At 49.8% G+C, this 27,931-nt stretch overlaps 1 protein-coding gene across 5 annotated transcripts; it reads left to right on the top strand.

The window, feature by feature from the left end:
* Positions 1 to 295: 295 nt before the first annotated feature.
* Positions 296 to 27,205, top strand: SLC6A12 (solute carrier family 6 member 12). Of its 5 annotated transcripts, XM_045588372.1 has the most exons (18): positions 296 to 1,153; positions 1,562 to 1,662; positions 2,433 to 2,570; positions 3,433 to 3,516; positions 5,459 to 5,737; positions 11,513 to 11,647; positions 15,120 to 15,260; positions 15,574 to 15,661; positions 16,578 to 16,710; positions 18,193 to 18,327; positions 20,102 to 20,205; positions 20,545 to 20,669; positions 21,155 to 21,267; positions 21,961 to 22,098; positions 22,800 to 22,902; positions 24,058 to 24,158; positions 24,697 to 24,867; positions 26,087 to 27,205. In XM_045588372.1, exons 5-18 carry the CDS (start codon positions 5,524 to 5,526, stop codon positions 26,228 to 26,230), a joined length of 1,845 nt encoding a protein of 614 aa, XP_045444328.1. In that variant the 5' UTR covers positions 296 to 1,153; positions 1,562 to 1,662; positions 2,433 to 2,570; positions 3,433 to 3,516; positions 5,459 to 5,523; the 3' UTR covers positions 26,231 to 27,205. The 5 variants fall into 5 exon arrangements, with proteins under 5 accessions (XP_045444328.1, XP_045444326.1, XP_045444327.1 ...); XM_045588370.1 differs by lacking the exon at positions 2,433 to 2,570; XM_045588371.1 differs by lacking the exon at positions 296 to 1,153 and having other exon boundaries at positions 1,308 to 1,662.
* The last annotated feature ends 726 nt before the right edge of the window (positions 27,206 to 27,931 follow it).

Genomic DNA, 27,931 nt, shown 5'->3' with positions numbered 1-27,931 from the left:
GACCAGGGCAGATGCAGCAGTGCAGGCCACAGCACCCCAGGTGAGCACAGGGTGACTGGAGTGTGAGTTCCGGCTGCTCCGCTCACACCCTGCTCTGCTGGGCGCGACCCCAGCCCGTCTCCTTCTTTCACAGAGGCAAAGGTCTGAGAATTTAGATTCACTCTGGCTTCCCCTTGAAGCACTTACACAGGAGGTGCTGAGGAGGTGCTGAGATACAGGGAGGGGGGTGCTTTATGGAAAATTACAAACAGAGATTCTCACTTCAATCTCAGCCCTGCTGGGAAGTTCTAAAATACAGAGGGGAAGCCCCTGCAAAGGGAAATTTCCCTTTCTCCCCACAACTTCCCCTCCTCCTTACCATCTAGAGCTGAAGAAGCACCTTCATTGCCTTGAAAGAGGCACCAGCTGTTCTGAATTAATCTGAACGCATGGGCCTATGTCAGTCCTCCAACACCCTGAGGGTGTGCTAGGAACAGGGACAGGACCCTGTTCTGGGTAAGTCCACCAGGCACACAGCATGGGACATACACATTAATCAGTACGTTTCACCTGAGAGCTGCCAGGCAACCAGACAAGGCACAGCTGTGTGCCTGAGGGCTGCCTCGACCACACACTCTGCCACCCCAGCCCCAGCTTTCAGAGGACCCACAGCAAACCTCTACAACTCCCTGTAAGCACCTATGTTATCCTAAGCAGTTTACCCTATTGCTCCAGCCCTCACAGCAACTCTACAAAGCGGGCATTGTGATGTACCGGTACCTTCTACAGATCCATACACGGAGGCTCCCAGGACGGAAAAGGACAAGAGGAGGAGTTCAGACTCAGATGTGATTGCAAACCTGTGTCCTCTGAGTTCCTTGAGGTGTGCTCTGGGCACTTTCTCTGGGAAAATCCCAAGGAAAAGCGTAGTAGTTGTACAGGTCCGGAGCCTGCCTCGAAACCACAGAGGGCAAGTACTTGGTGGAAAAGTCCAGCATGTGATTCACCCTCCTCCCGCACTCTGTCACCGAGGCCAACTCCCCTCTGAGGCTCTCGGTTTCCAGCCTGGGAGTTGGTGCTCCATCCTCTGTTCCGGGTGAGAGGGGGCTGGCCTCTGCCCGTATGTCCCCATCGCCTCATCCCTGGGAAGAAGCTGGTACCAGGAGCGGGCAAGGTGAGGAGGGGGAAGAGGGAAAGCAGGAACCAAAGGAGGAGAGCTGAGGTCAGATCTGGTCTCTGAGCCCCACGTGGAGGGGTCCTCTTGGGGCAGCATGCCGGGAGGGCGGGAGGGGCTGCGGAGGGAGTGAGTGGGGGTGGGGGACTGGGGACAGAGGACTTGACTTACTGAGATTAGATGTTGTAATCCTGGCTCACAAACTTTTGACCTCAATCCCTCCTGTTGCTCGTGGTATTTCTCTGTCCCTTCGCTTCCCAATACACTCACACACACACACACACACACACACACACACACACACACACCAGTCACTTTCTGTCTGGGAGCCCAGGACACGGCTCACTTGGGATTCTAAGCTGGGAGGACAGGAGCAGGAGCGAAGGTGGAGGACAATTTCCCTTTCAGGTCCTGTCTCTCTGGGTATTCCCGTAGTGGCTTCCCTGGGCTCTCCTGGGGACCTGAGGCATGGAGCTGAGCTGACCACAGGAGCCGGGATCGGGGCTGAGGTGAGCAGGAGGTGGGGGCTGGATCTGTCTTCGCTGTCTCCCGGGAGGGTCCTCAGAGGGGCTGCAACATGAGAGCTGAGAGGCAGACTGTGTGTGTCTGTGGTGCAATGCACTGGGCCAGAGCAAAGTCTGCTGCTCAGGATCCCAGAACAAGGGGTGTCCCAGCTCCCCCTCACCACCCACGGCATCTGAGTTGCTCCAGAATAAGCCTTGGGAGCAGAGAAGTCCATAGGTGGGGGACGGCCACAGGGAGCGAGTGAAGGAGGGGGCGATCACCTGACTAAGAGCCGGAGGGAAGCAGACAGTGCCCAGCAATGTGGGAGGAGAAGCAGACAGGAGAAACCTCGGCCATTCCTGAAGGCCCGTGGTCTGCAATTAGCAATCACTTCTGAGGGGCTCCTGCCTGCCTCCTAGCAGAGCAGGAGGAGGAAGCTGCCTGGCTCAGGGAAGGCACGGGCATGCTGGTGCCTGAAGGGGGCTGTGGGGGGCTGACGGGAGGTGCAGGCGGCCACCAGCCAAGCCAAGCAGCCCCCAGGGCATGAAGGACTAGACGGGAGCCAGTTTTGGTGCCATGCACACAGGTATGTGTGTGCAAAGGGACGTGACGGGAATGGCACCAGTGTGTGTACGTAAACGGTAACTGGTATGTGGGTGTGGGCTGAAGCAGGAGCTGGGGTGTCCCATGCTGGCCTGGGATGTGACAGGGCTGAGCTGGGGTCCCAGCAGGATGTGGGGAGTAGCGTTGCTACACTTGTCTGCTCCTCTGCTAGACCCTGGCCAGGCTTCCGCCCACATGCCTGCCTCCTACAAACAGTTAATTTTGGACTTGCAGTCTTTTGAACATTTCCTCGACGGGCAGCACTCAGCCCAGTGTGGCCGTGGGTTCTTTGCTGCTGGAGGGCACTGAGGTATGGTGAGGTCCATGGCCTGCCCCCACACCCTGCCCCAGCTTGGCAGAGCAAGTGGGCAGCCTGGGGAGATGATGCTGGGGGCTGGAGAGGTGGCAGGGCTGGGGTGGACGTGGGGAGGGGGAGATCTCCTGACTGTGGATGACACTGTTGTTTATCCTTAGCAAACGGGCTTCGGTGGAAGGGCACAGTGGGGGTGGGTGAGGGTAGCAGGAAGGCCAGGTGTACTGTCCTTCTAGCTTTTAAAAGTAACCCAGAAAGGAGAGCTCTATACAGCTGGTTTTGATGCCTAACCTCTTCCTGGACATTTGTTCCCTGAGTGTAACCTGAAGCCCGGTTGCTCAAATCAAGCCTGTTCCCCGCTGATTTACCATGGCTCTGGGCCAGCTTTCCTTTCACATGCCCTCACTTTCCTTCTGCCATTCCAGTGTTTCATTCTTACCCGTAAGCTATGGTCCTCCCAATAACATTTTTTTTAACTAAAAAAAAGTCACATTACTATCAGTTCACGAGCTTGTGTTCTCTCTCCATCCCATCTGCGATACAACCCAAATCCTGTGGCCAAACTGGGTTCTGAGATTTGTTTCCTGATCCCACACTTTCCTCTGGTTCCCTCATTCACTCCTTCCCCACCTCTGACTGCTGAGGACAGCTTAGCCCTGAAATAGCTGCTTCTGGTCTGGGAGCAGCAAGGCCTGCCTCGGGCCTCCTTTGGCAACTCCTGTGCTTGAGCTCACTCTGAGCTGAGCTCCCGTATGGCTTGTGAGCAAAGGCAATCATCTCTCCTTGTCTTGTAAGGATCTTCTTTTTATCCTCTGCTCTCCCAGCACCCCTTCTGAGCAGAGGTTACTCTCTCTTCCAGGAGACATAAAGCACAGAGAGGAGGTGCAATTTGCCTAAGGTCACACAGCAAGTTAGAGACTCAGCTCCACCACTTCCTGCTTTGGTAAGTTTGTGCCAACCATTCAAAAAAAGCTTTTACTGAGCACCTGCTGCGCTCAGTTTTTGCTCTTAATTTTTCTGAGCATTTCCTCATCTATAAAATGGAGTTAATAGTAATACCTACGTCAGAGATTTTTATGAAGGTGAAGTCTAATAATGTATATAAAGATGTATATTTTTAGGACAGAACTTATTCAAATATTAACTGATTACTATTATAAGGGAGGTTTGGACTAAAACTTTGGTTTCTATCTGGTGCTTTTTTCTTCAATGTTTTTTAGTCCATCCATCCATCCATCCATCCACCCATCCATTTGTTTGATAATGATTCAAGGGTCAATCCTCAGGGTGCCCAGCCTAAATTCTGTAGCAGCATCCACAGGTATCATCAATTTTCCCCCTGGGGCGAGACTACCCTGCTCTTTCAACCTGAGGCCCTGCTTCTCAAGCCCCCCAAGGCCTGCTGCTTACTCTGAACCCGGAGCTTGCTCCGTTCCCTTCTCCCACTCACCCTCCGGTTTCCACTGTGTGCCTCTCTCCTCGTCTCCCTGCCTGGACTGAGCTTGCAATAGCAGCCTCTGAGTAGGTGCCAATACCGGAATTTCACCCTGACATGCTTTCCCATTCCTGGGATAACCTGCATCCTTCAAGTCACCTTCAAAAATTTCCACAACCTCAAATGGCTCCTGCCACACCTTCCTAACCAACTTGGACTTGGGCTGTTGCCTGGGTTAAAAGGACCAACAAATAAACACAGACTCTTCTTTTAATAAAAAGGACCCTGTGTCTCCGCAGAGCCGTGGAGGAGCATGGGGCACTTGGTGACTCTGAGTGACTTGATGCCCCAACGCCCTTCCTTCGTAGGGGAGCAGCGGGGGATGGGTGCTGCCCTCTGCACTCTTGGCACCTCCTCCTGGCAGCGCGAGGGAAACAGAGGCAAGAGGTAGCCTCAGGGAGATGGTGGGGTGGGGGAGAGAGAAGTGGAGGCAAATTGTGATTTTTAAGTACAACACCAGGCTGCAGCCATCTGTGTTGTGGCCATTGACAAACAGACAACAAGAGGGCAGAGTAAAGCTGAGTGGCCCACGTGATTTTCCTGAAAGTGCAGGGAGCTTTGGGCTTGTTAGCAGAGCAGAGAGTAGGGAAGGGCAGCGACCTGCTATGATATGCAGCTACTTCTGACCCCTTCCTTTCAGGGTCACTCTGATCTGGAGAAGACCACCTACCAAGTGAGAATCGCTCTGGTGACCCCTTCTATCACCAGGATCCCGCCCTGTTCTCAGGACAGAGGAACAACCGAGAGAAAAAGAACAGGGTTCCCTTGAAGACCTACTCTTGGTCCTGGCACCCATCCGAGTCCTCATCTGGCCTTGCTCGGAGGCCCCACCTTTCCCTTTCCTCCCAATCAGATGCCTCGAGCTAGCGGGCTCCCATGTTTACCCTGAGTTGGTCGATCACTCTGGCACAGGGATGAGCACACAGCTGCCCAGCAGAAAACCATGCAGTCACCTAGGCCGCATCTGCCCTTTGACCTGCTGTCATCCCTGGCAGCCTTGATCCCTTCTGGCCTGAAGGCTGAGGAGCTGGGGCACACAGGTGGCTGGCTGTGAAGATCCAAAGGGACCTGGAATAAAAGGCCGGAAGCCTGGGCATAAATGTAGTTCTAAATGGTTTAGGCAAGTCACTTCACCTGTCAAGGCCTGGGTGTTCCCATCTGCCAAACGGGCAAGCTAAGATCTGCTCCCTATTTGTTTTCAGAGTCATGAGAGCAAAGTGTAACTTTAGGTGTAAATGTCATTGAGAGCTTCAGAAGAAAATCAATATTAGAGCGGCATTCCAACAACATTGAAGCAACATTCCAGCAACAATGAAAGATTAGGATGGAGAGAGCAGGGATGGCAGGCATGTGTTGGCGTTGTACAGCTCATTCCTTCTCCTCCCACCAGGCTGTGCCTGTCTCAACACCCAGCCCCACTCCCAGCTCGGCGGCCTCTGGATCCATTACGGGGCCATGGATGGGAAAGCGACTGTCCACGAGGACGTGCCTCCTGTGCTCACCTGGGTCCCCGAGGAGGGAGAGAAGCTGGACCAGGAAGGCGAGGGCCAGGTGAAGGATCGGGGCCAATGGACCAACAAGATGGAGTTTGTGCTGTCAGTGGCCGGGGAGATCATTGGGCTGGGCAATGTCTGGAGGTTTCCTTATCTCTGCTACAAAAACGGAGGTGGTGAGTTCATTTTGAGGTAGGCGCGGTGGGGAGAGCTGTGCCCTGATCACCAGGCAGTGCCCACCTGGTGCCTCCTGCCTTGGCACTGTGGTAAAACGGAAGGAGGCTGGGATGGAGCTGGAGGACCTGGGTTCGAGTTCTAGCTCCACCACTGGCCTCAGGGTCCCCCTCTGTGAAATGGCGATGATACCCCACAGGGCCACAGCAAATTTTAAATGAGCAACTGCAGGACCTAGGAGTCTGAGTTTTTAATAGGCTCCTTCATTACTCTGTATGCATGCCAGTGTTGACAGGAGCCATTTATTTATTCAACTCACATTATTGTGGGCATAGCATGTGCCAGACACTGCTCTAGATGCAAGACAGAACAAATGCCACATGTTGTCTTCTAGTGAAGGGCGGCAGATTACAAATAGGTAAAATATGTGGTACGTATGTCAAATGGTGATGTGTGAAATGGTGAATAGCAGAGCCGGGAAGAGGATAGAGAGTGCTGGGCCACAGGGTGGGGGAGTGGGGTGTGAAGTATAAACTAAGATACCAGAAATATTTCACTGAGGAGGGGACATGGACTAGAGTCGAGGGAGGTGAGGGAGCGACTCTCGTGGGTGGAATCAGGTGCAGAACACTCCGAACCGGGAGCAGCGGCTCTGCTCTGAGTGAGGTGGGAACCTCTGAGGAGTTTCATTCAGTGGAAAGACATTATCTTGTCTATGATTTTTTTTAAATGAAAGAAAATTTTATTATTTTCAGCACTGGTAGTACAAATGAGCAGGGGCATGGTAGGAAGGGGCCAGAATACTCTTTTTAAGCGCACAATTAAATGGTTTTTAGTATATTCACTCACCTGTGCAACCGTCACCACCACTAATTTTGGGACATTTTCATCGTCCCCAAAAGAAGCGCTGTACCTGTTCCCTCTCCTTATTCCCTCTCCTGCCATCCCTTGCCAACCTCTAATCTACTTTCTGTGGCTATGGATTTACCTGTTTGGAATGTTTCACATTTCTATGAATTAATTTGTGACTGGCCAGATCCATGCTTGCCTTTTGAAATACCTGTACTCTGGTGGAAATAATATATGTTTATAGTGGACATTAAAAATATTCTGGAAGGTAAAAAACAACCAACCAACCAAACAAACAAACAAACAAGAAACATTCTCATTTAAAGGTAACCATTATTTAGAAAATCCGTTGAAACACTATCTATATTTAATTTCACACATTTTTACTGAGTATCCACCACGTGCTTGCTCAGTTATTATAACAAAGTGCTTGAACCAATGACTCCAAAGAAATAGAAAAAGGATTTCCTGGGCAGGTCAGGACTACGGAGCCAAAACTGGGAGTGGGAGACTAATGGTGGACCAGAGATGAGGGGAGGCAGGAAGAAGAGATAGACGCAGTAACCTACTTCTCATTTTCCCCCATGTTATTGTTTTTTCAATAGTGTTCCCCTATGTATTTATTTATTTATTTATTTATTTATTTATTTTTATTTTTTATTTGTATTCATTTTGTACAGAGAAGAAGGGAGACAGATAGAGAGCCAGAAACATCGATGAGAGAGAGTCATTGATCAGCTGCCTCTTGCACACCCCCTACTGGGGATATGCCCGCAACCAAGGTACATGCCCTTGACCAGAATGGAACCTGGGACCCTTCAGGCCCCAAGCCGACGCTCTATCCATTGAGCCAAACCGGTACCGGCCCTTTCCATTATTTTTTAAAAATTTCATTTTATTGTTTAAAGTAATACAAATAGTATTTAGTATATAAGTCTCCTTTTCCCCCCGTTGACCCCCCCGCACATGTCCTCATTGCCCCCCCCCCTCCCGACCAAGTGTCTGTGTCTGCATACAAATCCTTCGGTTGATCAGTGACCTGCTTCTTTATCCCAGGCCACAATTTCATGGACACATAGGATGTTAGAGCTGGAGCTAAAGATGATCTAGGCAGAGCCCTCAATTCATAGAGGACACCCCAAACCACCAACCTGGATGGCAGCAGTAGGTCCCGGAAGCCAGGTTTGCTGGCTCCCACATCACTGCATGCCTCTTGCCTTGCCATCTGAAAAGAAGGGATGATGCCAGCCCAGGTTCCATTGCCTACCCCGCCTCTGTCCTGCCTGGTGGCTGCAGCTGTGGCCGTGACCTCTGTACTGACCATGGGGCAGGGTGAGAGACAAGCACCTATGACAGCGTGGAGGGACAGGCTGAGCCAGGTCACCTGGGGAATGGCAAAACCAGATCACATTTACTGTGCAGGTTCTGTGTTCCTTCCTGTCACCTATGTTCTCACTTAGTTCTGTCCCAGCCCAACTACTTGGGAAAGACATGCTGTCTTGATCATGTCCCCTTTAATGCCAGGGACTAAGCGAGGTCGGGGTCTCCCTCTGAGGTCACTGGTCTTTGAGGGAAGGTAGTAGTGAAGGTCCAGGGAGTAATTTCCTTATCTAGATGACTTATCATAGACCTATGTGGGAACTCCACAGGCTGACCTAAATGTCAATTTTTTGCTCAGTGTGGTAATATGGTTTATCACAAGCTGACCATAGCTCTGGGTGGCAGTTAAATATAGTTTTTACTAATATATTAATTACAAATAATTAATAACTATTAGTCAAAATGGTTATTGATGGATTTTTAATAATTAACTCATGATTAATCATTAGCTAATACATAGTTCTGCAGAGAAAAATCTTTCAAAAGGAATGAAAGAGTAATCTTATTAAAAAAAAAAGGCTAATATGCAAATCAATTGAATGTCAGGACAACCGGTCACTATGATGTGCACTGACCACTAGGGGGCAGACGCTCAATGCAGGAGCCCCCCCACCCTCAGTGGTCAGTGCCCTCCCACAAGGGGAGTGCCACTCAGCCAGAAGCTGGGCTTATGGCTGGTAAGCTCAGTAATGGTGGTGGGAGCAGTAGGACATCCCCTGAGGACTCCCAGACTATGAGAGGGTGTAGGTTGGACTGAGGGAACCCCTCCCCCCTGAGTGCACAAATTTTGTGCACCAGGCCTCTAGTATATATATAAATTCAGATGGTGTGGCTTAGCAGTTGAACATCAACCTATGAACCAGTTGGATTCCCAGTCAGGACAGGTGCTCAGGTTTCAGGCTTGATCCCCAGTAGGTGGTGTGCAGGAGGCAGCTGATCAATGATTCTCTCTCATCATTGATGTTTATAGCTCTCTCTCCCTCTCCATTCCTCTCTGAAATCAATAGAAAATTATTTTTTTAAAGGAAGGATAGTCTAACACATGCTACAACATGGCTGAAACTTGAAGACCTTATGCTAAGTGAACTAAGCCAGTCACAAAAGGATAATTTTTCATGAGGTGCCTAGAAAAGGCAAATTTAGAGAGAAGAAGAATGGTGTTTACTAGGGGCTGGGAGAGAGGAGAATGGGTACAGAGTTTCAGCTTGTGATGGTTGAAAAACTTCTGGAGATGGGTAGTGGTGATGGTTGTACAACAGTGTGAATGTACTTACTTAATGCCACTGAAGTGCATACTTAAAAATGGCTAAAATGGTAAAATTTATGTTATATATATTTTACCAATAAAAAAAAGAGCAGAAAATAAAAACCCCAAGCTGTGCATACCCTCTGACCCACCAATTCCTCTGTTGAAATTGATACTAAGAAGCAGATTAGACAAGTGCACAGTTTGTGGATGACGGTCTGCATCAGAGCAGTCTTCTTAGGAAGCAACAGAAAAAGCCAAAGGACATGCTGATAAAATAAACTAGGACAGATGCCCAAGGTGGAATACTATACGGCCAGTAAAATGATGGCATAGAGATGTATTTACTGATACACAAAGAAATTCATGATATACATTTTAAAATGTAGTCATGAAATAATATATAGTAGGGTCTCATTTTTTTCCAAAAAAGAAATATATATGTCTGTATGTTTAAAAGAAATTGGAAGGATATATAATGCTTTTTCCTTTCTTTTTCTTTGTACTTTCTATTTTTCTACAAAGTAATATGGATTACTTGAGAGACATTATATAATGTAGTAGTCAAAACATATGATAACACAAATAAATAAATATATTGATTTCAGAGAAGAAGGAAAAGGAAGATAAAAACATATATTTTTATATGTAAAAGGATAAGTGACTGGTTGACCAGCTGACCGTCTGATAGGTATGACGTGCACTGACCACCAGGGGGCAGACACTCAATGCAGGAGCTGCTGAGTGACAGCAACTTTGCAGAGTGTTTCCTCACAGTCTAGGACCCTTCAAGGAAGGTCGGACTGTCAGTTTTGGTCCGATCCCGGAGGCAGGGCTGAGGGACCCCACCTGCTGGAGGGACCCTGCTCACTCCACAGACGCCCCAAGTGTGGCTGGCCAGGGAGGAACTGCAAGACGTTGGCTCCAGGGCATGTCTGGCCTGTCTTGCCCAGTCCCATCCCACTAATTAATTTCTTTTCAATGTGCATGAATCCTTACACAGGGCCACTAGTATTCTATATAATAAAATCCTAATATGCAAGTCAACCGAATGGCAGAACAACTGGTTGCACACTGACCACCAGGGAGCAGACGCTCAATGAAGGAGCTCCCATGCAGGCACAGCAGGGCAGATTTGAGAGGAATTGATTCCTGTGGAGATCGAGCTGAAACTGGTAGTCAAACATCCCCCAAGGGGTTCTGGATTGCAACAGGGTGCAGGCAAGGCTGAGGGACCCCACGGGTGCTAGAATTGGTGCACAAATCTGTGCATGGGGCCTCTAGTAAATGATAAGAGAATCATTGATCAGCTGCTTCCTGCACATCCCCTAATGGGGATTGAGCCCATAATCTAGGCATGTGCCCTTGACCAGAATCAAACCCGGAACCCTTCAGTCAGCATGCCAACGCTCTATCCACTGAGCCAAACCGACTCAGGCTATGATGTAGTAGTTAAGAGCACATACTAAGACCACTTGAGTTTGTGCCTCACTTTTCTCATCTGTGTCTCAGTTTTTGAATCTTTAAAGTGGCCCCAGTTTTTCATCAATAGAATGGACATAATGGTAGGCTGTTGTGTGAGGATTTTGATGTTGGTGAAGCATTTAGAAGAGTGCCTTACATACAGTAAACACCAAATAAGTGCTAAGTGTTATTATTGCACAATAAACAATAATCCATTGGCCCATGGGTATACTTCTGAGGTGAGGTATGTCACTTTGTGACTGAAGTGGGTTCTGTGGGCTTAGAAATTCACTCATATATAATTTGCTGGATGTCTGTTAAGTCCCGCCTCCTGTCAGGGCCTGTAGTCAGTACCTGATCACCTGACTGGCTGTCACCCCCGTTCCTGCAAGTGGGGCTGAGCAGAGGAATGGCCTTCTCTGCTGAGAGCCCAGTCCAGATCAGAGCCTGGAGGAGGAAAAAAAATCCTCTGAAATTATTAGAGGGAAAATAATTTTTCCAAGGTGTTTTTTGCTTATTTGTTTTTCTCTAAAATGTAACAAACGTGATGATTTAATAATCATATCAAATTATACAGAACACATGTTTTTGTTCCAAAAATAATAAATTGACTAGATTTGTGAAGCACACTGAGAAAATAAATAGCGCATACATTAGGATCTCCACCGAAGTTTCCCTTCCAAGATCTTTCCTGTCCTGAGTAAGGTTCAGACTGGAAAATTTTCTGCCTGTCCTTGGGCACAGATAGGGGGGAGCCAACTTGTGCCCTTGGGAGGGGTGAGGAGGGAGATGAAGGCCTAGGCTAAAGGCTCAGCCCTTACCTCCCCTTCCTCTGTAGGAGCCTTCTTCATCCCCTATTTCATCTTCTTCTTCACTTGTGGCATCCCGCTGTTCTTCTTGGAGGTGGCATTGGGCCAGTACACCAGCCAAGGGAGCGTCACAGCCTGGAGGAAGATCTGTCCCCTTCTCCAAGGTAAGTGTTCCCCCGGGCCCACCTCCCCGCAGGCCACCAGCCTGCCTCCATCCCACTGTTGACTCCCCAGTCCTATCTGCTCACTACCCTGTCATTGAACCACTGTCATGCTGTGCTAAGTGCTGTGGGGCACTTAGGAAATACAAGCTGGCTTATGCATCCTGAGGAGGAAGGCATTCCTCAAGAAAGCCAATACAAGGTCACACATGAAAAACCAGGAGCAGAGCCTTGCCAAGGGGGACCCTGAAGCTTCATCTTAACCAGCTTCATGGAAAACGTGTTCCTGTGTGCTAGTATACGGTGTGGTCCCAGACGCGCCTCCAAAGTATATAATAATAGTGATGATGATGATGTCTAACACCCTTTGAGCCCTACTGTGTGTCAGGGTTCATGTCATCACTTTCCCTGCAGTTCCTCACCTAATCTTCCAATGATAACTCCAGTCACCTCATTTTGTAGATGTGAAAAATGAGGTCATTTGCCAAGGATTTGAAAAATGAGGTCCCAGATCTACCTGAGCTGAAGGGCCATGCTCTTTCCTATGTTAGGGATTATGTTAGGGACAACCCCTGCCCTCTTCTCTCTGCATCTGTTGGCTCTAATGTGAGTAGCTTGGGGTGTTCTTCCACCTCCCACTCCCCTTCAGTGGATTGGGCCAGTCCCCTTCCGGCCAGCGGGAGAGAAACCCAAGGGATCTCCTCCTTCCTGAGAGGGCCCTTGAATATGTGAATCAGAGACTCTCCCTCATGTCAGCCCCCGAGGGAGCTCCAGGGCCTAGGCTGCCTAGGGCTGCTGCCCAGCTTGGTAGGCTGGGCAGAAGTGGGCATAGCGAGGGACACTAGCTCCTGGGCAGGCTGGGAACCTGACTGGGGGAGGGGAGGCAGGCTGGCCTGGCCGATCCTCTTGGGCCTCATGGGGCCCTGTGGGGGCAGAGTGGAGCTTGGCCCACTCAGGTTTCTACTCCAGAGTTCTGGGGCTCCGGGAGTGCTGTGCCTTCTGGCTGAGCACACAGCTGGGTTCTATTCAGGACCAAGCCAGCTCAGAGGCGGCACAAGCAGGGCTGGCCTCTGCAGCACACAGGTAATTGACAGGGGAACATGGGCAGGGGAGCGGAGCCAGCACTGGGTGGGGGTTGGGGGGTGGATTAGGCTGGGGTAGGGTTAGGCTGCTCCCTTCTTATTTTCCCAAAAAGAGACCCCATGGCCTAAGGTCTCAGGCAAAGGCTCACTGCAGTTGTGTGCGCCCATGCTGGTGGGACGGTTCAGGCTACCCAGTACATGCCCAACTGCCAGGCCCCGCCCCATGGCCACCCTCCCGGGGCGCCTGAGCGCACGCGCGAGGCACCGGAGAAACTCACCCCTCAGCTCACCCACAACCACCGACCCCCGCAGCTCACACGCCGGCTCGGGCTTCCTGCGCCCGGTCCCCACGCACAGCGATGTGCGGGCCCCTCCCGCGGCGGCCTCCCGGCGGGCGGGGCTCCCGGTGGCGGCGGCGGGAGCGCCGCGCACAGTGGCTGCTTGTTTGGGGTGCGGCTCTGTTCGCACTAAACACCCCGCCTGGCGGCTGCCAGCTCCTGGGGACCCCCCACAATTGGGAGTCCTCGCCACGTCCCCTCCCGTGGCCCAACCCCAGGCTGCCCCGTCTCTGTTCCTGTCTCCCCCCTCCCCCAACCCCCCCAAACCCTACTGAGTTTGCCAGGCCAATGGGAATCTGGGCCTGGCACGGAGTGGGGCGGGGGAGGGGGGGCGAGAGGGGGCATTGTTGCCAGTCAGCGTGGATTGTTCCACCAGCCCTCGCTGGCTGTCTAGGTCTTCCACCTTCTTCATTAGTTCTTGAGTTTGGATGAACAAGCAGCTGCTCTCCTGGGCTGCTTCCCGCCCCCCCCCCCCCCCCAACCCCCAGCGCCCCATCCCTGCGGGCTCTCACACTTGAGAGCGCTCTGCTACTTTTAATCCAACGTGGCAAAGGCAGGGTGGGTGGGTGACTGCTCCTGCTCTAACCACCCCCCCCCCCTTCCCCGCCCCAGTCTCCTAGGGTTGGTCCAGGAGACTGGCTGCACCCTAAGCCCCCACTGGTGCTAGGTGTTCAAATGACACGCAGCACTCGCCGCCCACACTTGCCCACAGGGGGAGGTGGCATTTAGACTGAGCAGGCTCCACACGTTGGGACCGCTCTTTTCCTTGCTGCTTTCTTCTGGTTTTGGCTCTTCTTTTGAGCCTTATTTTGAGACAGATTCTACCAAAATTTCCATATTTACTCCTGTGTTCTTCCCACCCTTTAAAAATGTTACAAGTGATGTATGATTGTACTGGAAAAACTAGGAAATGCAGAGAGGCAAAAAGAAAAAAAAACTGTAAGAAGTGAACTCAAATCTTATAACCTAGAGCAGTGACTTTTAACTCGTGGGCCTCAAGAATTTTTAAAACATGCAATTCCTGACTATTTAGTTAGGGACAGTGACCTCTTTTCCCTTAGACTGCCAAGCTAAAAAATGACAACAGCCAGCACAACAATAGCTGTTGGGTGTGAATGAATAAAATTATACCTACTTTTTTTTTGGTCAGATTAGTAAAAAAATGTGTTTTTTTTTAGTGTGCTGCAGAATTTTAGTAATTAGTTTATGTGCATCATGAAAAGGAAAAGGTTGAAAAATCACTGACCTAGGGAACCACTTGTTAATTTTTGGATGCCCATCCTTCCAGATTTTTTTCTCATAAAAAAAAAATCAAATAATCTATATAATAAAAGGCTAAGATGAAAATTAACTACATAGCAGAAGGACCAGTCACTATGAAGTGCACTGACCATCAGGAGACAGATGTTCAGCGCAGGAGCTCCCCCCTGGTAGTCAGTGTGCTCTCACATGGGGAGCCTGCTCACTGCAGCAGCAGTGGCAGGAGCCTCTCTGGCCTTCTCAGCAGCGCTGCTGACATCCCACAAGAGCTCCTGGATTGCAAGAGGGCACAGGCTGGGCTGAGGATCCTCTCTCTTCCCAGTGCACGAATTTTGTGCACCAGGCCTCTAGTACAGTGGTCAGCAAACACAGCTCTTGAGCCACATGCGGCTCTTTGGCCCCTTGAGTGTGGCTCTTCCACAAAATACCACATACACTAATTAAGTTGATAACAATGTACCTACCGATATAGTTTAAGTTTAAAAAAATTGGCTCTCAAAAGAAATTTCAATTGTACTGTTGATATTTGGCTCTGTTGACTAATGAGTTTGCAGACCACTGTTCTAGTATATCATAAAAATGGAAGGATGCTTAAGGATAGTGTTCTGTAACCTGCTTTTCTGGCTCAGAAAAATAATCTGTAAATGGCTTCTCAGGCCAATAAATAAAACCTGGTTCTCTCTGTGTAGCACCTAGTATCCTAATCACAACGGGCAGTTTCTAGGTGACTTTTGGGGGCTGACATTGATCTCATGGATTCTCTTATTGCTTCCCGCCCCTCCCCCACTCCGGAAGGCATTGGTTTGGCATCTGTGGTCATTGAGTCCTATTTGAATGTCTACTACATCATCATTCTCGCCTGGGCCCTCTTCTATCTGTTCAGCTCCTTCACCTCTGAGCTGCCCTGGACAACCTGTACCAATACCTGGAACACAGGTATCTATCGTTCCACCTCCTGGGATATGGTCTCTCCCTAGGGGCTGGGCTGTGGTGGCTGGATTGTGTCAGAGGTTGGTGAGCGGGAACAAGAGCAGAATGAGGCAAATGGGGTGGGGAGACTGAGCCCATGAACCATCTGAGCAGCCAATTCCTGACACTCTGGAGGTGGGGGCTTCCAAGGAAGCTCTTGGGATCTGGAATGTTGGCAACCACCAGGCCTCAAGACCAGAGGGACAGAGGTACTAGGGTGTGAGGGCATCTCTTCCTATCTCATCCCTGGCTAATGCACGCTTCACCTTTTCCCCAACAGAGCACTGCATGGACTTTCTGAACCACTCAGGAGCCAACACAGTGACAACCTCTGAGAACTTCACCTCACCTGTCATAGAATTTTGGGAGTAGGTGGTGCGCCTGGTTGCCATGGGCCAAGGGGCCTCAAGCAGAGGAAATTTGGATGTCTGAGGCATGGGGTGCAAGTTTGAGGCTCTCTGTGCATGTTTTCCAGCACTTACCCCTACCCCACACATCACTGAGAGATGAGGGGAGGCTCATATCTAACCACAGCTGTCCACCTACATCTGCCAAATCTATCTATGTTCACTGAGACTCACACATTTATCCACCCTATACCCTCACATTCCCTGTACAAGATTTGCACATCTACCCACCAAGACTTGCACATCTACCCACACATGTCCACTAGTGTCCTGGAAACAGTCTGGACCCACTTAGGAGAGCTAATACACATCCCATCCCAACTCTTTGTTCAGTCACATTGGCCAAGGTGGGAGTATTTACACCACAGAAATTGGCAGACTAAACACTCACACATTCACTTTCCCACATGACCACTTATACCCTCACACCTACCTGTGCCCACACTCACACATTTTCATCACTCCTGTACACAGCTTCAGGCACTATTATACACTCAACCCCTCCACTTGATACTCATATACTTGCTCATCAACCTGCATGTATAAATATTTACTCTCCATATACTCATTTATACATTCCTTACCTCACCTCTCCCTCTCTCTCTTTCTCTTTCTCTCTCTCTCCAACAGAGAGATCTGAATGAGTTAGAAAGACAAAGATGCCTATGGTATTACATGATTCGGTCTTCTAACAGCCAGGGGCATACAGACAACAGGTGGGAACATGGCAGGGCCATGGGAAGGTGGAGTGGGTGGGGCAGGGAAAGTCTGGAATATGAAATTTATGGGATCAGCTCTAAGAATCAGGAGACTTGATGACAGAGGCAAGTTGTCCCTTTTAGCCTTTCACCTGTTTATTTATTTTTCCACTCATTAGGAGACGTGTTCTGGGCATCACTGCAGGCATCCACGACCTGGGAGCCCTGCGTTGGGAACTGGCCCTGTGTCTCCTGCTTGCCTGGATCATCTGCTACTTCTGCATCTGGAAGGGGGTCAAGATCACAGGCAAGGTGAGGTGCTGCGATTCCTGGTAAGCTCTCTGTGTCCCTAGAGCATCCAGGGACACTCACAGCATCCCTTTGGAGAATGGAAAGAAAGCATAGTTTAAGGGAGAGGCCCAGTGAGAACATGGGAAATCGTAGGAAGGCAGAGTTTAGTTCAATATAAGGAAAGCCTTCCTTTTTTGATATGATTTTAAAAGGCCTCTTTATGTAAGTAATATGCAGAGAAAAATCAGAAACATAAAAGGCCCACTGTCAGAGCTAAGCATTGTACAAGCCATCAGCGCGATGGCAGGTTGGATATACAAATCCCTCTGTTAACCTTTTGCCATGTTGCCTTCTAGTTTCCTTTATACGTGTGTATGTGTGTAGCTGTGCCTGGTACATGTGTATATCACACCGCTAGGATCAGACACTCTTTTTGTTTTTGTTTTTTAATCCCCATCTGATGATTATTGATTTTAGAGAGAGGGAAGAGGAGAGAGAAACATCAATTGGTTGTCTCTGTATACATGGAACCCACAATTGGGGTATGTGCCCTGAGCAGGAATTGAACCCACAACTTTTTGAGGCATGGGAAGATGTTCCAACCAACTGAGTCAGGATTGGATCAGACACTCCTATGACTTGCTTTCTGTATTTAACAGCAAACACATCAAGACAATGCCTAGCTTGAGCTAGCACACAGACCTGTCTTTGAGGTGGCTAGTTCCAATCACTGAAGGGGTTATAGCCAAGAATGGACCACAGTGCTTACTGCACTGAGACAGTTCAGCTTTGAGCTAATTTCCAACCAGAGAGGCTGAGACGGATTCATGCTCTTTAAAGCCAGGATCAGACAGGCCTTGACTTCTTTGACTAGCCTGCTCCTGCAGCACCCCCTGCCCCATTCCATGGATTGTTGGAATAATAATGAAACAGTGACAGTAATGACAAAAAAGCCACAGTAATAATAACAAGGACTCTGCCACCACCTGGTAAGGGGCTGAGGTTGGCCAGGACCAGGGTGGATTCCCCTCTGAGTGTCTCCAGGATACCTGGAACTCAGACCACCCACTGCTGCTCCCCAGCCTTCAGCCTGGAAAATACAGTCTTTGTTCCTCACAGATCACTGTACAAACCTGCCCTCCTCAGGGGACATGAAGAGGATGGCCAGAATAAGGGGTTAAGGGAGACCAGATTCTGGATTTAAAAATAGTCTTTGAAATGTTACGGCTGGAAACTTGTAACCCTCCCTGCCCTCCCTTCTCCCCCTGGCCCTGTTGATGTGTCTCACACTCTGCTGGGGGCCCAACACCCACAGGAACATGGAATGAAAGTGCAGAAAGTTTGTGTGTTGGTCCCTCTCAGATGTCTCTCAGGTGTTGGACACTGAGCTAGGTATGGCTTGTGCCTCCCTGGGAGGGGTGACAAGAAGACCACAGCAGGTCCCTGTGACCTCCTGGCTGCTGTGACCGCACTAGGAGTAACTTTGACCTGCTTTCCTCCAAGGTTGTTTATTTCACAGCCACGTTTCCCTACCTGATGCTGATCATCCTATTGATTCGAGGCGTCACGCTTCCTGGAGCCTACGAGGGCATCATCTACTACCTGAAGCCGGATTTGTCTCGCCTGAAGGACCCCCAGGTAGGAACTGTGCTGGGGATCATTTTCCCAAAAGTCTCTCATCCCAAACCAGATCTGTACTTTTGAAAGCCTTTGATTGCTTTCCTCCTGGTTTAAAGGCAATCAATGTCCACTGGAGAAAACTTAACATGAAAAGGAACTAAAAACCCACCACTCAGCTACATACAGTCTGTTAGCATTTTGATTTTTTTTTTTTTAAATCCTCACCTGAGGATATTTTTTTCATTGCTTTTCAGAGAGAGTGGAAGGGAGTGAGTGAGGGAGGGAAGGCGAGAGAGAGAGAGGAAGGGAGAGAGAAACGCTGATGTGAGAGACATACATCGATTGGTTGCCTCCCACATGTGCTCTGACAGGGAATCAAACCCACCCCTTTGGTGCTGAGCCAACACTCTAACCAATTAGGAACACTGGCTAGAGCTTCTGTTAGTATTTTAGTATATTTCCTTCCATCATTTTTTCCTAGCTGGATGGTGTGTGTGTGTGTGTGTGTGTGTGTGTGTGTGTGTAAGAGAGAGAGAGAGAAGGAGAGAGAATGATAACATAGTTGAAATAATTATATAATATACTGAGTAGCCAGATTATTATGATCTCTGAATGCATAATAATCTGTCCACTCAGTGTATATCCTATATAATAAAAGGCTAATATGCAAATGTCTCCTTAACCAGGAGTTCAACCAGCAGGCAAGCTGGCCAACCGCCCATGTCTCCTCCCCCTGGCCAGGATGGCTGGACCCCACCCATGCAAGAATTTATGCACCTGGTCTCTAATAATCTGAGTGGCCAGGTTATTATGCGTTCAGAAGTCATAATAATCTGGCCACTCAGTGTATATAGAGATACATATTTTTTCACTTATATTTAAGCATTTTTCATGTTATTCAGTTCATTTGTAAATGCCATTTTTAACACTCGCATACTATTTCCTCCATCCATCCATCCCACCCATTTATTCACCCATCATGTCCTGAGTGTCACACCTGGGGCCAGTATCATCATTTACTCCCGCCTTCCCCTGTTCCGGACGTACAGGCCATGTGTTTTCTTACTATTGTATGTACGGCTGCAATGAGCACCTGTGTTTAAATCTTTGACCACATCTCTGGTCATTATTTCCAGACAGTAGTTAGACGTGAACATACTAAGTCAAAGAGTGTGCACATTTCAGGTTCTTGACCTGTCCCACTGCAGAGATGCAGACTGCCACTGCCAGCGTTTCAGCAAGGACCATAAGAGATCGATTATGAGTTATTTTAATCATTGATAATTTGATAGCCAAAATAATATTATATTGTTGGTTTATTTAAAAAATTTTTTATGACTGCAAGGTTGGATATTTCCCCACATATTTATCAATGATTTGTATTTCCTGCTCTAGGACTTGTCTGAGCACATTCTTTTTCTCCACCCCCTCCACCCCCAGAATGCTTGGCGTTTCTTCTCTCTATTTCAATGCCGTGGCCCCTACGCCCAGTGTGGCTGCCCAAGGCACACTCTGCTTGTTGAATTGGGCAAATGCCTCTTGGCTCCCCGTGCAGAGGGCCTCACCTTGTCTGGGGCATGGCTGTGTGTGACAGACTCCACCTAAGAATTTCAAGTAACACACTCTTACTTGGTGCTTATCTAGTGGCCACAGAACCAAGCTACAGATGGATCCTGCCTGTGGGAGGAGGGTGTGGTCACAAAGGGTTGGGATTAAGGGACTCTCTGGGAACATGGAGCAGGCCCTCTGGGCTTCCGCTCTCTCTCTCACCACTTCCTTGGGGTCCTTGTAGGTGTGGATGGATGCAGGCACCCAGATCTTCTTCTCCTTTGCCATCTGTCAGGGGTGCCTGACAGCCCTGGGCAGCTACAACAAATACCACAACAACTGCTACAGGTAGGGACCTGGCGAGGGGCCCTGGGGGAACCTGCCTGCCCGAGTCTGAGGAGGGCAGGTCCTGCATTGAGCCCAAGACTTCCTTCTTTATTATCAGGAGCAACAGGTTGTGTGAAATTGGCATTCTGGGTTCGTTTCCCAGATCGAATTTCTCTCTTCCTCCCTCTTCTGTCTCCCTTCCCTCGCTTTTTGAAACCCCTTGTTTGTCCTTTGCTTCCTGTTTTTCTTCCCATTCACTCTTCCTTTTCTTATACTCTTACTGTCTTCTGATCTCTCCTCAAATAATAAATTTCATTCTCCCCCCCCCCTTTTTTTTAATCTGCATTCGCCCGCCTGCAGGGACTGCATTGCCCTCTGCTTCCTGAACAGTGCCACCAGCTTTGTGGCTGGATTTGTGGTCTTCTCCATCCTGGGCTTCATGTCCCAAGAGCAGGCGGTGCCCATCTCTGAAGTGGCGGAGTCCGGTAGGTGTTACATTGCTGTCCGGGACCTGAGGGGAAGGAGGGTCAGTACACAGATCATCCTACAGGAAAGCAGGGGTCCTCTGAGTCTTTAAGCATTAAGGGCACAGAGCAGGGCCTCCATAACCCTGGGAGGGAGGGAGGCGGGATAGGATGGTTGGATGGACCTACAGTTGCATGCATGGATGGAGAAAGGTGGATTGTTGGACAGCATGCTCCCCGGAACCTGGGAAGAGCAGAATAATGAATGGAATCACCCTGCCCTCTTGAACCACCCCTATTACACACACACACACACACACACACACACACACACACTCACAGACACACACTCACGTGCACACACACACACATACATGCACACACACACATACACACACACTCATGCACACACACATATCACATGCGCATACGCAGTGCCTCTGGAGAGGGCCTTTCCTGAGAGAGTGAGAGCCATAGGCTCACCTGATTGTGTTGTGTTCTGGCAGGTCCTGGTCTGGCCTTCATCGCATTCCCTAAGGCTGTGACTATGATGCCCTTATCCCAGTTGTGGTCCTGCCTTTTCTTCATCATGCTCATCTTCCTAGGGCTGGACAGCCAGGTTCGTCACCTAGCCCAGCCCTGCCCTGCCCAGCCCTGCCCTGTCCTGCCCAGACCTGTTCTGCCCATTCCTGCCCTACCCAGCCCCGCCCTGTTCTGCCTAGCCTTGCCCTGCCCAGCCCTGCACTGCTCTGCCCTGTCCATTCCTGCCCTGTCCAGCCCATCCTTGCCAAGCGCTGCCCTGGTGACTATCTTTTCAGCTTCTGCATTTCCTTGCATTACCTTCCCTCTACCTCCCCTTCTCTTGACCATACATTTTAAGGCCTTTTCCACTGTCCAGGGCTTGTCCTTGGGGTTAGTGGGGTGACCCAGATCTCGAGACCCTCTTTGGTAAGAGGCCCAGTGCTTTGCTCCCCCGCACCTGACCCTTCCCCATGCTTGGATGCACCCTCCCAAATGTCCCTCCTGCCTCCTTCCAGATACTTGGCTCAAGCTGCCCATCCTGCCCCCCATAGCCTTGGGGACAGAACACATTTCCGCTCTCCAAGTCTCACTGCTGGGGCCCTCTTTTGTGGATATGCGGCCAAGGGCAGAGATGACCTCACCTCTGGCCATCACCCATGTCTGCCCTTTGTACCCCCGCACTCCTGTGCATCAACAGGGGTAGTGGGGTGAGAGGAGGCTGGGGCAAGGCTGTGCTGGGGAAGGCCCAAGGGCAGGGCCCCTCTCACTCAGCTTCCCTCCTGGCCCGCAGTTTGTCTGTGTGGAGTGCCTGGTGACAGCCTCCGTGGACATGTTCCCCAGGCAGCTCCGGAGGAGCGGGCGGCGAGAGCTCCTCATCCTTGGCATTTCCATCCTGTGCTACCTGATAGGGCTCCTCCTGGTCACCGAGGTGAGCAGGGGCGGCGCTGCGGCAGAGCTCCAGGGTGAGGGAGCCATGGGGACACCGCTGACTTTCTCAGAGCCACACTTTTCTCACCTGCTGGCCAGCGGTGTTGACACCTCACAGTGCGATTGTAGGGACCACACAGTAGAACCCATCTCTGTTTGTGAGCTCTGTTTTGGTTTTAGAAACCAAACACAAGCTGGCTTAAGCAGAAAGAGGAGTTTGGGGGTCGAGTAGAAATAGTCTGTTTTATCTGTGGTTGGACCCAGCTGCTCTAATGTCATGGTCAGAAATGCCCCTCTCTATCTCCTGGTTCCCTTTCCTCTAGTGACCTCATTCTTAGCCAGATGGCCCTGCTGATAGTAAAGAAGGCAACTTCTGCCACCCAACCACCCCACAGGAGAGCATGGCAAGGGTCCAGCCAAGCCTCTCCCTCAGGCCTGGAGCAGGGAGAGGAATGCTGGGCAAACAAGCAGTGTATGCCCACCACAGTCCCAGCGTCCTTGCAGGTGTGAGAATTGTTGCCCTGATGTAAAGTGAGTGGCCAGGAAGCAGGGAGAGGTAGAGCAAACTCCTTCTGGAGGCAAGGAGAAACTTCCCATGGGCAGGGGAGGAAGCCACGGACAGAAGCTTTCCCTGATGCTGGGTGGTGGAATGTGGTCCCTGCTCCTATTGGCCAAGTTCTCACTCTCCACCCTCCTTCACAGGGCGGGATGTATGTCTTCCAGTTGTTTGATTATTATGCTTCCAGTGGCATATGCCTGCTTTTCCTCGCAATGTCGGAAGTAATCTGCATCAGCTGGGTGTATGGTAAGTGGGTTGGGGGGTGGGGAGGAGTTCTGGAACCCAGCTCAGGGTGGGACTTTACGGGGGAAGGTGAGGCTCAGAGTTATGGTTCCTTCCTGAGCTCACACAGCTAGTAAGTGGAAGAGGCGTCTGGTTCCACTGCACCAGGTTGGGGGACACATTGCCAAAGTCACAAAGCTCAGGGCAGAGAGGGTAAGGGGTGCCACGTACTGGGGCCTTGTAACAAGCTATGAATAGGAGAGCTTTCATTTTGCTGCCCTCCGCCTTCATGTTTGGTGTCCTTTCTGCTCCTTGGAGATGTCCTGTCCCTTCTCACTCAAGCACCCGATGTCTTCCCGATTGTCCCTCTTTCTTTTCAAAACCTGTTCTCAGAGAGGGTCTGATGAACCCAACCACAGTGAGGTTGAGTCTTAATATGTTAAACCTACTCAAGAGTATTTGGTTTATAACTGGGGAGAAATTTACAAGGCAGAGGAATGACTCTTTAACGGTGGCATTTCCTGCCTTAGTGGTCTTCTAAGTGCCTTTACCAATCAGTGGCTCTTCACTTAGAAGATAGAGCAAATGTGAAAACCTGAGGCCATTAAACAAAGCAAGCATCAGTGTTTTCATGTGCACTAGTCAACCCTCTCCCCATGCGTGACTGAGAATGCAGGGGATTCATCTGGAGTCGAGAATTAGGCTTCCCAGTAGTGATCTCCCCCTCCCCTTCCCTCTTCTCCCCTCCTTTCCCCTCCCCTCCCTTCCCATGGAGATCTGGCTCTATCAGAGTGGAAAGGATATGCTTGAGCAGTGCACACTTGCTGTTTTGTGTTTTGACTTGAAACCGAATTCATCTTCGCTATGCAGATAAACAAGCATCTGTATATATAGCACCGAGTCCCATTGTAGGCTCTCACCCACTTGTGTGGTTAGGACAGTGGAGTCTTCATCCAATGACGGGGACAGAGACTGCGCCCAGAGTTTGGGTGACCCCAGGGCTCCTGGCTTGTTGGTGGCAGCTCCTTCTCCCTCCCCAACTCCCAGCACCGTGTCTGGGTGCCAGGGACCCATCTCATTCACAGGGTGGGGGGAAGAGCTACCAAGTGGGTCCTTCCCAAATACCCATGAGCTGTTCCCACCCTTCTGTTCTCATTCTTCCCCCACTGTGCCTGGCAGGGGCAGACCGTTTCTATGACAACATTGAGGACATGATTGGCTACCGGCCATGGCCCCTGGTAAAGATCTCCTGGCTCATCCTGACCCCTGGACTTTGCCTGGTATGTGCCCACCCAGCTACCCCTTTATTCCCTCCTGCCTGCAGCAGACTCAGTGGGGATGAGGAACAGGTTGCCCGAGTTGTGGGGCTCTGTCCTTGCCTGTCCAGTGATCTTGGGAGGCTGGTCCATTCCCTCAGATGTATTGGTTCCCCTGACCCTTCTTTTCTGGGGCTGTTTCTCCATATGTTTGCTTTACTGCCTTTATTATTTATTCCTATTCCTTCTCCATCCCTTTCTCACAGCATCTCCAGCCATCTGCCCGATTTCCCAGGTATTGGTCTCTTTGTCTGCTTAGAGCTCCTCCATCTCTCTTCCTTTCCTTTGTGTCTCCTCCTGTCTCAGTCTTTGATGCGAGTGATGCCTAGGCCCACAATTTGCAAATGGCTTTTACTTTTTTAAAGCAAAAGCCATTTGCAAATGTACCACAGTGTATTTAAATTGTCTTCTGTCACTGTGTATTTAAGTAGAAAGGAGAGAATTTCATTGGCTCTATCTCATCTGTGTCTGACCTCCCTGCCTTCTGCCCCACTCTTTCTAGGCCACGTTCTTCTTCTCCTTGAGCAAGTACACACCTCTCAAATACAACAACATCTATGTGTACCCTCCCTGGGGATACTCCATTGGCTGGTTCCTGGCTCTCTCCTCCATGGTCTGCGTCCCACTCTTCATCATCATTACCCTCCTGAAGACCCAGGGTACCTTCAAGAAGGTAGGCGCTGAGGGAAGTGATAAATTCAGGAGGGCACTGAGAGAGATGGGTCTTGGGCAACACACTACTGCTGGGGGCCACCTACGAGTGTGGGGCAGCTTTTTAGTCAAATAGAACCTTAAAGAAAAAGGTCTTTGAAGATCAGTCTAATCATTTCATGTTCAGAAACATTAGAAAGTCCCAGAGTCATAGACCTTTAGAATCTGACCTCTAAAAGATCATGGAGGAAGGTTAACCAATGGTCAACTGTCAAAGGGTTAAGGGGAAACTAATTCAAAAGAAGAACATAAATAGCCCAGACACAGAGCTAATAGAGCACAGAACCTTTGCTCTCAGGAAACTGATAACTGGCTATCATGGTTCATTCTACACAGTCTCCCAGCATCTTTTCTGACCTTAACCTTGTGGGGATCCATGCGCAAGAATCCTCCTGTTTAGAGTTTGGGACATGTCTTCCTGGAAGAACATATAGTCAGTGTCTCACAGAGATATTACAATATAGAAATCTATCTGGTCTACAAGTAGCAGAAAACTCAACCTGCAATAAGCAAATAGGCTTATTTTTTTTCCTTACATATCAAGAAGATCAGAGGCAGGGGGTGCTGACATTTTGTTCAGCAGCTTAAAGAGGGCGTTAGGGACCAGACTCATCCTATATTCCTGCACTGCCTAAGTGAGCATGTTGTGTCTTCATTGTATCACCTCATCGTCATGAGAAGGTTGTCATGACTCCAGCCCTCACATCAGCAATCAAGGCAAGGAGGACAAGGGGGATGATACCACAGACCCCAATAATGATAGTAATGCAGTATTACTACTAGTGAAAATAATAATAGATATTTATTGAGCATATAGTAGTAAGAAAATTAGTAATAATAAGAAGAACAAAAATAGATACTTATTGATGCTCTACCCTGTCTCAGATACTGCTCTATAAGGTACTCTTATAATCCTCATTTTACAGATGAGGCAGAGAGAGGTTTAAATGGGTTGCTTAAGATTGCACAAGTAACAGAGCCAGAAGTGGAACCTAGTTCACATTCCTAATCACCATATTATTGCCTCTTCTCTCTTCTCAAAATATTTATTTATTCACTCATATGGTACTGAGCTGCTCCCATGTTCCTGGCTCTGTGCTGGGCTTTGAAGATACAGACATGAGAAAGCATCTTTGCCTCTCTCACCAACAATACCCACTCATTCCCTCTTCTCTCCACAGCGCTTGCGACAGCTCATCACCCCTGACCCCAGCCTGCCACAGCCCAAGCAACACCTGTATCTGGATGGTGGCAGCAGCCAGAACTGTGGACCCTCCCCAGTGAAGGAGGGACTGATAGTTGGAGAGAAAGAGACCCACTTATAGGATGTGGCTGAAGGCCAGGGGGCTCCTGAGCCAGGAACCTGGGTCAGGGCCACCCTCTCCCCCCAGTGGACAGCCTTTGCCTCTGTCCCCACCACAACCCTATTGAGAATGCTTGCGATGTCTGGGGCACCCCCAGCGAAGGCAAGATTCCCTCTCTCTTCTCCCAGCGGAAGCAGCTCCTCCTGGTGGGCTAAAGACGGTCCTGCTGGAACACACCACGCTGTGAAGCAGCTCCCTGCTGGAACCCACTGTCTTATTTATAAAGGAGGGTGGTCTTTTTGGCGTTCACCATCTGATCACAGCGCATTACACTGTGAGGATCTCCCACTGCAGGGATGCTTCCTGTTAGAGTTTACCATATTTGTGCACTGGAAGACAGTGCCAATTGGAATACACATCATGATCTGATTCAGAGAACTCGACGGAACTCTGTGCTGGAAGTGGCATTGAACACACCATATTGGATTCTGACATCCCATTAGAGGGGATCCCTCACTAGGTGTAGCATTCTGGAGTCTGGGGGAGGGGACTGAGAATCAGCCAGGAGGCAGATCTTCACAGGCTATCATTGCATCGACTTTTCCAGGAGCCAGTCTCTGCCAGTGTTCCTAGTGCCAGTGCTAGTTCTATACTCTTCTTCAAATATTATCATCAACTCATGGAGCGTTCGAATGGAAGGGACTTACAGATGATGCCTGGACTATGTCCTATGTCCAAGACAGACATTGCTAGTGGATCACCAATTCTTTCCCACCTCATAGTCCTTCCAAATATAGTGCTCCAGGCAGCTTCACTTGCCATCCTGCTTTTGTCCACATCCCTGACTTCATGAATGAGGACCAATGAGACAAAGTGGCTTTTTCAAATTCACACAGTTCCTCAGCACCAAAGATATGACTAGAACCTGATCCTCTGTTTCTTGACCAGTGTGTCCCCCAAGTCCCCCTTCTGCCTTAATAACAAAGCATATGTGAATTGCCTGCCCCATGTGCTGCCTTCTTTACCTCACCCCATACCTGTTCAGTTATTCTGTCTTGGGGTAGGAGGGAAAGAGGTCACTTCTGTGAAGGGGTGAGCAGCTCTTCCTGGAGTGGTGCCCTCACCATCATATTTTCTCTGCCAGCCCCTACTCATCTGACCAGATTTCCTCCCTAGACCCTTCATTCTTGGCACTTGCTATCTCTCCTCCTACAGGGTCAGGCTTGGGACCTGCAAGAGCCCTCAGGTCTCAAACAGAGAGGGAGGTGTGTGTATGTGGGGTGCTCCTTTCCCCATCCCAACCAAATCACTCAGGCCCTTCTCTGGCCGGATAAGGCTTTGTGGAGGTGGAAGGCAGGACTTGTGTTCAGAAGGAAGTGAAGAGAGAGAGTGGAGATGGGATATGCCACTCAGGATAGTTTCCTGGGGCAGGACCTGAGCGCTGGAAGAAAGGAAATCACCTGGGGAGAATTATGTGTAGGTGGATGTCACCCAGAGCCAATGCCTAGTGGCTAGAGTAAAAATACGGTCTGGCTATGGTGAGTTCCATCTTTAACAGCCCAGCCATCCTCAGATCACTCACCACCTTTTGCCCAGATATGTAGGTGCTTCTCACTTGTAAGAACAAGTGTGCTGTCACACTGGGCATGAGCAGATGTCCAGCTTCCTGGGTTCTGGCAGTCTGCTTCTGCATTCCTCTGGACTTCTCCGTGCACCTGTGTT

Source organism: Pipistrellus kuhlii, unplaced genomic scaffold, assembly GCF_014108245.1.
Source record: "Pipistrellus kuhlii isolate mPipKuh1 unplaced genomic scaffold, mPipKuh1.p scaffold_m20_p_3, whole genome shotgun sequence".
In the NCBI taxonomy this organism is placed as follows: domain Eukaryota; kingdom Metazoa; phylum Chordata; class Mammalia; order Chiroptera; family Vespertilionidae; genus Pipistrellus; species Pipistrellus kuhlii.
Note: the sequence above shows the minus strand (reverse complement) of the source record. Positions and strands in the feature narration are given on the sequence as shown.